The following is an 11,368-nucleotide window of genomic DNA, read 5'->3' on the forward strand; positions in this document are numbered from 1 at the left end:
TTTCACGATTTTGAAACAGCAGAGAGCAGAAGGCGTCTAGCCCAACACCACTCTTTAAGTTAATGATGATCGAGAGCTCCCTGAATAGCCTCGGCTCGGGCCTATACATGCTAATAGTTCACCAGATTAGACCAGAAGTAAGACCACATTCCTTTACCATAGGTCGTATATTGGTAACAATCATAAGTCGTAGGCTTCCGTCTTTAAACACCAAAAGACGATATGTTTCGTAGTTATAAATATATCGAAACTATGTAGTTTCGACCGGCATCGACAGATGGCGTTAATAGTTTCTCCGTAAAAACGCAGAAAAAACTGACACTGGTGAAATCGACATAACAATGAGTAAACGACACGACATAACTACATTACATAAAATAATTGTAAGTAAGTAAAACGAAAAAGTTGAAGAAATGCGTTCGTTTTAAAGTACATGTAACTGTAAATAAAACACAACACTTATGTTCTCCGCTATCTTCACCGCTTTGATCAAAATAAGATTATCCAAATCTCGAGTGTTTTAGTTTTTTTTCACTTCTTGGCCGCATTCCTATAACGGTCTCTCTGCCTTTATAAATTAAAAAAAATCTTTCCGTCAGTTAATGTTTTGAGGAACTGAATAAAGTTCATACCGCTACCTAAATCTGACGGATAATTTGGTTATTCAGGTGACAAGTCGAACGTGTATTATTTTATATATTAATATTCACTATATTACTGAAATCAGCGTCTTCCCTAGTGTAATCTAAATCTAGGTTTAAAGTACAGATAATTAAATTATGTAATACATTAATATTATTTAATTAAATTCTCTTTAGAATCTATGAATATTATAAAAGAAGTCAGAAAAAAATTACGTACATACAAAGTACTTGCTTTTATGTGTGCGTTAGTTTTGCGATTTGAGGTAAATTTCCAGATTATCACTAATTAACTATAAAAGGAAGTCAAATAACTTCCTTTTAAATATTGCTTCGTGTGGTTATTGTGCTTGTTCTTGACGAAAGGGAGTAATAAAAATAAAATATGAGAAATTACAATTTTCTGTATTAATAATTATCGTAAATGTTATATATCTTATCTAATTTATATACTTTTATCGTAAATTGAATATATAACGTATTGCCTCCTTTTGACATAGAAACCAAAAACTAGCTTCTAAAATTAGAATCCATTAAAGTTATACAAACATTTAACCTTACCTGTCAATGCAAATGTCTGCATCGTTTGACCTCGGACATTAGAAAATACGTTACCGTATCGTAGCATCTATGTTGAAATAGTAAACTTTTTTACATTTAACTAAAAATTTTCCATGTAAGACGCGTGCTTATATTACAAAATTAATAAATAGTCGTAGATATGTCATATATGCATAGGTTTCCTTGCCTTTGTAGATCCAATAACATTAAAATGTCATTGAACAATTCCGCTTATACAGGTGATTGATTGTGTAAAAGCTATAAAGAGGTATATATATATATATATATATACATATATATACATATACATAAATACTTTGAGCTGTCAATTAATGAATGGTACACCCGTTAAAAAATGGTTTCGGAAATAATAAATAACGTGTTAATAATCACATAATAAGTCATAATAATCACAGTCTTATAATATTCAGAATACTACAAATTAAATTTATTTTTCACTATCAGTCCTTGCAAACCGTACTTGCACTGCCAGAAATTATTGGCCTGTCAAAGTCGATTAAAAAAAAAATTAAAATGTCATCAATGAAATATCAATATATATGTCAAGTTTTATACCTATAATCGATCAGCCTGTATTTTCGATTCTTATATGATTAATCGACAATAAAACAAAATATTTAAAATTTGTATAAAATCATTTAATAATCATATAAACCCTCTGGAATGATTAAATTAAACATAAACAATTACATAAATATTGTTCTTATATAACGACATAACGGTTTCATTGTAAAAGATATTTTTTATCCGCATACAAAGTACAGAATAACGTCTAAGATTCTAGGCGGTCCCATAACCCAATGTGCAGTGGTTTCAGCTCGAAACCGGTTTTCACGTGGTTTATAGCTTCGAGCGGATGGCATCGATCCTATTCGCTGCCGATTTCTGCAAGTCAGTCAGTTTCATCGCGAGTCCCATGTTGCCTTGTATCTTGATTTTACCTTGGAAGAACGCCTTCTGAGGGTTTAGTTTGCCTGATATGAGTTCCACCACATCTTCATCGTTTATTGTGAATGTTACATCAGGTTTCTCTTTACCATTGTATGTTATCTTTCCCTTTCCTTCTTTAGCATTGACTACCCAATAACCTTCGATACCATTTGGTCCGTTGCGTACTTTAAACCCGTAAATGCCTCGAACCTTCTCGATCAGCTTTTCTTCATCGTTCTGCATCGCCTCTTCCAGGATCTTCATGTATTTGTACACTTTGAACTGTTCTGGGTTGTCCGCGATTGCGGAGACCTGGTTAGGTGAAGCATTTTCGAAACCTTTGCGGTACATTGTAATAACAACGGCGCCACCGAGACCTAAATTATGTTGAAGAGCGATGCGAGCACGCGGAACCTGTCGGACAATTTATTGTTTAATACGACAGAATTTACACAGATATACTACACATACAGTCTGTTAGCATAAACAGACAATCACTAGCCGAATGACATGTAATATCTATTTTAAAATTTCTCAACAGCTTATCAAAAAATCATTGGTAAATCGATTAAAATAAATCTATGTTTATCAAGTTTATGTAGGATCTAGCTAGATATAATCACGATAAAAAAGTTAATCAAACTGGAATAACAAGGTAAATTAACATGGTAATCAAAGTCCAAGGTCATTTGTACACAATACTGAAGTTTAAAAACTCTGCACAGATCCACAATATAAAATGAAGTAACACAAATACAGAAGATTTAATCTAAGAATGATTTTCCAAATAACTTAACATTTAATAGTCAGCAAAACTTGTTTAAGATGTGTATTTTAACTTTGAGAAAGGAGTAAAGATTTTATACTCAAAACCTGTTTTTGTGTGGTGGATAGGGACCGCATAAAAAAATCTCTACTCTATAGCAGGTGTGGCCAAACTGCGGCTCGCAAGCCACATGCGGCTCTTTGAACAATTATTATGGCTCGGATTGATTGTCGAATTATTTCAATATTTTAGTTTGCATAACCTTTGTCAGTTCGTGGGAAATCGAAACAAATTACCGGTGTGAATAATAATTATTATTATTCTACCATAAAATTAACGAAATCCAAACACCGATAATAATTAACAAACCGGCATCTTAAGTATTATTAGGGGTGCTGTCATATAAATTTGCCATTATATCTAACTTAAATACTCATTACTTTTATCATATAATTTCAATGAACATAATTTTTGTAGAAAAAATATTCGATGCGTAATCAATCAATCTCGCGAAATATTTCAAATTTCGAACAATGGCTACAACTATCAAGAAGCTTCGCCACTCCTGCTCTATAGCCTGACCATAAGCGAACTTTCTTGAGGTACACTAGATCAAAATCATTACCGTCACTTAAACAACCTTGCGCATGTTTAATGGACTTTTTTTCAATTACATGAAGAATCCCACCCTTCTACGTATTTTTTCGTACTATATTTCAAATTTATTGCAATTTTTATATAGTGCACCAAAAAAATAACCAAATAAAGGGCCCAACAAAACCAGTGTGATAAATATTTTTTTAACACAACGAAACAACACTGGCACAAAAGTTAAGGAAATTTTGACCCAATGGATAATGATACACTCAAACAACAACAAAAAATCCAGGACCAACCAGGACATTAAATAACAAATTCCCATTTTACCAAGCTCCTTAAGTCTCATTAGCCTGTAAACTTTGACAAAGTACCCTTACGTCAAAATGTACCAAATGAATGTTTGGGAAAGCTTACAAATTTGTCAGTGGAAAAAGATCCAAACACAAACATATCCACATATCCCTATTTCATATAATCTATAACCAGAACTTCGTCATTTTTTCAGTCCAACAGTAACTTTATTTAGACAGACCAATAACGCAACTAAATGTGTTTTTTTCATTAGTTCCATCATCATATCAGATGATAGACATCCATTGTAAGGCATAGTCCTCCCCCAAAGATCACTATGATAATAAGTCACACCCTGCTTGTGACTTCCCACAACCTTCTTATGTCGCTAGGTACATATAACATTGTAAAAATTACCTGTTTGCCTTTTCTAGGTACACAGCTATAACCATAACTATGCTAGGCAGAGCCTTAAACTATATGTATGTTGGTATCCACATTCAATATGTATAACTTAAGAGGTTTCTCACTCATTGGTTAAGTTTAAATGTTTCAAGATTTAGTTGAACTCGCATAAATAATAGTTTTATCAGTGAACTGTCACTTGGATCAATATCTTCATTAAACAATGTGATGTTTTTGTTAAGCATATAAGAAAATCAGAATTTTGCTTATAAGTAAAAGATAAGTAGAGATACATAGGCGATGTTCTTAATAATAGAGATGAAGATAAAGCAATTCATTGTCTCGACAACACATCAATTAACAACAATTGTACTAGACCAAGTGGCAGAGTGAGGCCCACACCAAGAAGCTTGTCTCCACAATTAAGTATGCACATCATTTTGGTTCTATATTAATTAGCGATTGCACTTCCATCTGTTGAATGTTCTGGTAACTGGCATACAATAAAACATAGCAAGCAAAGCCAGTTCTTCGGCTAATTATTTACTCATATAGATTGTGAGCAGAGGTTAAATGAACTGCAATACATAAATGCATACAGGTATAAAAAATACAGATAAAAATCCAATAAATATTTTTTGTGTTGACAGCCAAATGCCACTAATTTATCTTTGGATAATTTTAATCTTTAGCTGTTTATAATATCTTTATCACTGTAATATGATAAGAGTATGAAAATTTAATTATGCAATGAAAATTATTTGTTAATAAAAACAGCATTAATTTCAAAACACACTTAAATTGTTATTCATTAACCATTCAAGAATATTCACCATTTTCAAAAAAAAATATGGAGTGTACAAAGTACATTATCAGGATGAATAAGCAAAATGTATCTCTGATAAGGTTAAAAATAATTCATATTGTTTTAAATGTACCAGACAATTTAAAGCAAGTAATTTTATATGACCAAGTATAAATTGACTTATGTGCATAAATGAAATCATTATCATAATGCCCCAAGCAAAATTATTCATGTATTCCAAATGTAAAAGTAAATTTTACATGAAACTGGGTGGCAACTGCTCGCTTATCACTGTGTAAAATTAAAGATCTATATATAGTCTCAAAATGATTTTGAGACTATATATAAATCTTATAATTTTTGATGAATTGAAATCAATACACAATCAAACTTTCCTGTGGATGATATTTCTTAAAATCTGCCTCTGCATCATGATCAAGAAGCTAGTTTTATAGCATGTATGCATTTTTTAAAATAAAACCTTACTCAAGGACACTTGTGAGTAGAATTTCATAAAATCCATTCTAAGCTGACCTCTATGGGGGAAAGGATTATTCCTACCACATTGCAAGTGTCGAAGCCTTAAGCTTCTAGAGATAACATGATGAATCAGTGCATAGGTGGAAATCTATTATATATAGATAATAAGTATAAGTGATATAATTCAGAGTGAATAAATTTTGCGGAAAACAAACACCAATTAACTGGGATATGGTGAATAGAGTATAAGCAACACCAGACAGGAACACAATGTATTTGATGCAATCACAAATGAAACAAATTCTGAATCCCATTTCTGATGCAATGTAATACTTCCCCTTATCTATTATGTAACAAACCTGTCTCTCTGCTGCTTCCCCACGCAGCTGCCAAACTAATTCAGCACATTGAGCCAGTCCAGTAGCTCCGAGGGGATGGCCCTTGGCAATCAACCCACCACTGGGGTTCACAACAACTTTCCCACCATAAGTGTTATCTCCCGCATCAATAAATTTGCCAGCTTCTCCCTCCCCACACAGCTGAAGACCTTCATAAGTTATCATTTCATTAGCAGCAAAGCAATCATGCAATTCTACAACATCAACCTGCTTTGGTGATATACCAGTCTTCTCATACAACCTTTTTGCAGCCAAAGCAGTCATGTCATAGCCGGCTACTTTCATTAAGCTGTTTTCAGTGAAAACAGCAGCTGTGTCTGTTGCCATTTCCATACCAATGATCTCAACTGCCTTGTGCTGAAGACCATATCGTTTCACAGCATCTTCAGACATGAGCACTGCTGCTCCAGCACCATCACTTGTTGGACAGCATTCAAGTTTAGTTAGAGGACCATAGATTTTTCTCGAATTTAAGACTTCCTCAATAGTATACTCGCGTCCGTTCTGTGCACGTGGGTTTTTAGAACCATGACGGTGATTCTTAGCAGCGATCTTAGCAAGGTGCAGTTCTGTTGTACCATATTTCTTCATATGCTCTATGGCTGCGTTGCCGAAATATTGAACGGTCATAGGTGCTCCAGTTAAATCAATCATGTCTGCCATTTTTAATGTGAGCCTGTCCAAAGGATTTGTCCTATCTGTAAAACCAGCACCACCAAGTGCGCCAGGCGCCATCTTTTCGAAGCCAACGGCTAACACAACATCCGAAATCCCGCCTTCTATGAACTGTTTGGCTATGAACAGTGCATTAGAACCCGTCGAACAATTGTTGTTGACGTTGTAAATGGGGATGCCAGTCATGCCAACTTGATACAATACACGTTGGCCGCAAGTCGAGTCACCAAATACGTAACCGCAGATTGCCTGCTGCACAACTTCGTATGGTATGCGCGCATCAGCTAGCGCCGCCTCGACAGCCTCCTTACCCATTTCTGGATAATCATTCTCGGAGCTTGGTTTGACGAATTTTGTCATACCAACGCCAACGACGTACACTTTCCTACCCATTGCGTTAATATTCTTATAATTACCTCTTGATCGTAAAACTGGACTCCAACAACCGCTGCGAAATCACTTCTGATAATTTTACTCTTATAACTCTTGTTAACAAGAACAATCGACTAATATATATAAAATGTTAGTAAAACAATGCAACACAAATTGACAGGTGACGTGAAGACGAGCAAACGCAAAATGACAATTTAATATTCAGCAACGACAAGCGACAAAGGAAGTGGTAATGATAAATTTATATTTCGTATGAGTAAAAATTGAAGTTTGAACCTTACACAATGTTGCCTGATACACGATAAGTTAAATTTTGTGTGAGAATATACTTTATTTATGAAATAAAGATTACATTATAAAAACATAATTTAAATCTTCCCGCAAATATGTATCTTTATTTTTTTATCTTGTAATAGAAACTCTATTGTTTTTTCTACAACTTTTGTAATGGAGAATAAGAAGTTTTACTATCTAAATACTACACTTTATTAAAAACACATTTGAATATCACGTCGGAAAAAAATTACAATTTCAAAAAATTTCAAATTAATGGATAGAAATTTTTAAGTAAACGAGTAATTATAATTAAATAATGCGGTAAGGATTTTTATGAAATGATACTAATATATAGGAAATTTAAGTTACAGAGATTTTTAATAAACAAAATAAAAAATATTGTGCTTTACTTAATGTCAAACCGGTATGATACAGAATATATATATATTTACTGAACCTTTACAATTGAACATTGACATAGCTATAATAGAAAGCACATTTTATACATATTTCATCTACTGTTTCATAATTTACAAAAAAGAAAGTTTCATATTTTGGATAAGTTAAATTTATAAATATAAATCAAATACTGGTCATTAATAATGTCACATACCGGAATAATATGAAAATGATATATTCCATTTGTAGAAACAAAACACACTATCAATCTATATTATCTAAGCTATACAAAATTTGCTTTGAAATTTTTAAGATGTTACTTTAAATTTAGGTCTTAAAATTTAGCTGTTTGTACAAAAAATTTTTCGTAATTTCCCTTTAAAATGGCTTTAGACAAGCAAAAGATCTTGAGTGAATTGGGAAATGTAGTAAATCAACTTCAAAGTGCGGACTGGTAACTATTGTTTTAGAGCTCTTGACTTCACGAGTAGTTATATTTGTTTTCTAAAGAATTTTTGAACCATATTTATTTTTCAGCGGGTGTATGGGAAAAATATTTAATGGAAATTCAAATGCTCCAAATTCAAATAGCGTTACACCTGGTGCTGGAGATTGTAGACATGGGTGTTGTCACTGTCATGGCTATAACCGTTTTAATACACCGTGCAGTGGAGAGACTCGTCCCAATATGCCATCTCACTACAATAATACATGCATGGGCCGCTGTAATCCAGCGAAATTATACACGGACACTTATCAATACCTAAATCAAAATCTTATGCAACCGGTTGTACAGGAAGTATATAATGATTTGAAAACACTAACTCCAGCTAATACCGTTATGAGTAACCAAACTAATGCTTTATCATCAAGTCAAGGACAAACTAATTTACAGGCCATGCCAAACAAATACGGCACATTTCCTGGAAACGTTATGAACCCTGCAAGTGGCGTAGGAGATCATGTAGGCAACGCAGGTTACATGAATACTTCTGGTGGGGCGGGTGGCCACACGAGAGGGACGGCAGGCCACATGGGCGGAACCGCAGGCCAGATGGGAGGAACCGCAGGCCACATGGCAGGAACCGCAGGCCACATGGCAGGAACCGCAGGCCACATGGCAGGAACCGCAGGCCACATGGAAGGAACCGCAGGTCACATGGCAGGAACGGCAGGCCACATGGGAGGAACCGCAGGCCACATGGGAGGAACCGCAGGCCACATGGGAGGAACGGCAGGCTACATGGGAGGAACGGTAGGCCACATGGGAGGAAGGGAAGCCTATTTGAGTACAGGAGGATACACGGAGGGAATGGCAAGCCACATGAGTGGAATGAATGGCCAAATAACTGGTAGTGGTGGGAACTTAACAGCTGGAACAGGAGCCCATATGGGTGGAACCGGAGGTTATACGCATGAAATGGGCCAGAATATAGTGAATATGATGATGAGTAGCAAAAAATCGAACGTTGTAGGAGACAACCCGGTAGAAGGAGGTAGGTTAACGCAGCCCATGGTTATTGACGCACCGCAGTCACCGCACGGTAAAGTAGGTGTGACACCTGTACCGAATGCCTTTAATCAACCAGCAAGGAATATTCAAGAAAATGTTTACAACCAAATGCAAGCTACTAACTTAAACAATCCTCAAGTTTCGAATGTAGACGCGAATCCTCTTAAACAAATGGTTCCAAAACAAAATACCTATGGTCAACACACACCGGGTATATCTAAATTCAATGATATGTTCCCTGGTGTAATGCAGAACTTTGGAGACGATTTGGGTTTTGATCCTATGGCAATAGCGGTACAAATGAACCCTGCTAATCATCAGAGAGCAGCTATAGACACCATGTCTAAATTACTTAACGAGAATAAAGTTGACAGAAATAAAATACCAAATACACTTAATCCGGCGCAGTGGCCAAATACGAACAACTCACGCCAACCTCCTCAGGCAACACTAAATCAACCACAACAGAATATTTCAGCAGAGTACAATAATCAAATTCTTAGTAATCAGCCAGTACAAAATCAAGGTCAAATAAATTACGCATACAGTCAAAATGTTGAGCCACAACAAACTTACACTACACTAACACCAGCGCCGGAGATAAATCAACAACTTTTACAACAAACACCTCAACAGGTACAAGATCAACAATTTGTTCAACAACAATACATTTCGATGGATCCAAATACAGCTGCAAACAATGAAGAAATGACAAAGTACGGGATGCAACCTTTAAACTCACAATTACCTCCTGATCACGCTTCAAAAATGTTTGAAATGGAGAAAGAACCTATTTTCCCTGCAAATGCTTCTCCGAACCAGGCTTATTCAAATGTAAAGCGACCTGTTAATTATACATACAATACCTTGGGTCAACCTGTTGAGATGCTGCCAGCGAAACGCTATCACGTAAAAGATCCAGGAGGTCCACAGACTTTGTCACCTCAACATAACACTGCCAAACGGGATCCGAGGATTTACAGTAATGTGAAATCCACTGTCAGCAAGGCGTCAATTATGGGAAATCGTCCGACAGGCAGAAATCCAAGTAAAACACAATTACAGCACATATACAATCAATATGGTGGTTCCCAGTCTCTTACACATCAGAACATATCGGGCTATAATGAGCGATCTTCGAATTCAGAAGGCAAATTGAACATACCTCAACGAACTGGACGACCTATCCCTAACAGTCAGATTTTAGTGGAAAAAGTTGGAGGTGATACGATGATCGATAATAACGCTCTTGATGATGTCAAAAGAGCAGAACCAGTTTCTGGTCAGTTTGGTGACGTTCCTAATCAAATGCAAAATAATGCTCTAGCCAATAAAATACCGGTAGAGACGGTAAGCGATTTTTCGTTATATCAAATGACTGTCTTTTTAATAGGAAATAAGGTTTCGGGCTAACTTATATCAGATATGTGGTTGGCCACATTTTATCGCCCAAGACAAGTCGAGTCCTGACAGACGGCATGCGTTTTTTGTTATTTAGGATAGAAAACCCACTTTCTCTATTCCCTTACGTTCTAGTAGTAAAGTGAAATGACTTTTGTGTGAAGTAGGGCAGCATGACTTTACCTTACTGAACGCCATTACCAAATGATTTGTCAATATTAGAGGTTTATTTATACATGCGTGAATGACATCATGAGAGGTTCCTACAATCGCGCGGTTCAAGTGTTATGGTCATGTTGCAATTCAGCTACCGTCGTTTGTCAAGACTGTCTTTTCTTTGATGGAAATGACCTTTTAATTTAATTAAGTTTGCAATAAATAATAATTAAATTTAATATATAGTAATCCAGATTTAGAAAACCGTTTTTTTTTACTATATTAACACTACGTTATTTTATTCTGAAACATTGATACATTGGACTATTCTGTTAACACATTACCTTTTTTTTATGAAAGTAGTCTCAATCAATCGCAACGTTAATGAATGATTCTTCGATCTCTACAGACTATGAAGAAAGAAAAAACTAGAAATGGCTTGCAGGACTTGGTTTATACCTCATATCCGACGTCAACGGCTTGGTCTTTTCATGGAAATGCTCAGCCAACATTCGTTGGAAGAGGTCGTCTGAAATCACGTATTTGATGTGTTACATGTACAAGGTTGTAAGGTTTTTGTTTATTTAAAATGTGTTAGTGTGATTGTTATAGTTTTGACACGAAATAAAAAAAATAATCTTGACCGAAGTTTTTATT

At 35.2% G+C, this 11,368-nt stretch overlaps 2 protein-coding genes across 2 annotated transcripts; one reads left to right on the top strand and one right to left on the bottom strand.

Moving 5' to 3' along the window:
• Nucleotides 1-1,839: 1,839 nt before the first annotated feature.
• On the bottom strand, nucleotides 1,840-7,210 carry ScpX (Sterol carrier protein X-related thiolase). The gene is made up of 2 exons (XM_068761575.1): nucleotides 5,860-7,210; nucleotides 1,840-2,567 (listed from the first exon to the last, which is right to left on the bottom strand). The coding sequence occupies exons 1-2, from the start codon at nucleotides 6,964-6,966 to the stop codon at nucleotides 2,064-2,066; spliced, it is 1,611 nt and encodes a 536-aa protein (XP_068617676.1). The 5' UTR covers nucleotides 6,967-7,210; the 3' UTR covers nucleotides 1,840-2,063.
• Nucleotides 7,211-8,016: 806 nt separating this feature from the next.
• LOC137918871 (uncharacterized) lies at nucleotides 8,017-11,321 on the top strand. Its single transcript, XM_068761798.1, has 3 exons — nucleotides 8,017-8,095; nucleotides 8,179-10,504; nucleotides 11,121-11,321. Exons 1-3 carry the CDS (start codon nucleotides 8,025-8,027, stop codon nucleotides 11,256-11,258), a joined length of 2,535 nt encoding a protein of 844 aa, XP_068617899.1. The 5' UTR covers nucleotides 8,017-8,024; the 3' UTR covers nucleotides 11,259-11,321.
• The last annotated feature ends 47 nt before the right edge of the window (nucleotides 11,322-11,368 follow it).

Source organism: Battus philenor, unplaced genomic scaffold, assembly GCF_028537555.1.
Source record: "Battus philenor isolate CCGP_79_NKW_IND1 unplaced genomic scaffold, ilBatPhil1.0.hap1 SCAF_15, whole genome shotgun sequence".
NCBI lineage: Eukaryota > Metazoa > Arthropoda > Insecta > Lepidoptera > Papilionidae > Battus > Battus philenor.

Excerpts from the sequence above, each read along its gene's own strand:
- ScpX (XM_068761575.1), bottom strand. The coding sequence starts at position 6,966 with ATGGGTAGGAAAGTGTACGTCGTTGGCGTTGGTATGACAAAATTCGTC. Across the intron at positions 2,568-5,859 it reads GGGAAGCAGCAGAGAGACAG|GTTCCGCGTGCTCGCATCGC; the intron begins GTTTGTTACATA and ends ATTGTCCGACAG.
- LOC137918871 (XM_068761798.1), top strand. The coding sequence starts at position 8,025 with ATGGCTTTAGACAAGCAAAAGATCTTGAGTGAATTGGGAAATGTAGTA. Across the intron at positions 8,096-8,178 it reads CAACTTCAAAGTGCGGACTG|CGGGTGTATGGGAAAAATAT; the intron begins GTAACTATTGTT and ends TTTATTTTTCAG. Across the intron at positions 10,505-11,120 it reads ATAAAATACCGGTAGAGACG|ACTATGAAGAAAGAAAAAAC; the intron begins GTAAGCGATTTT and ends CGATCTCTACAG.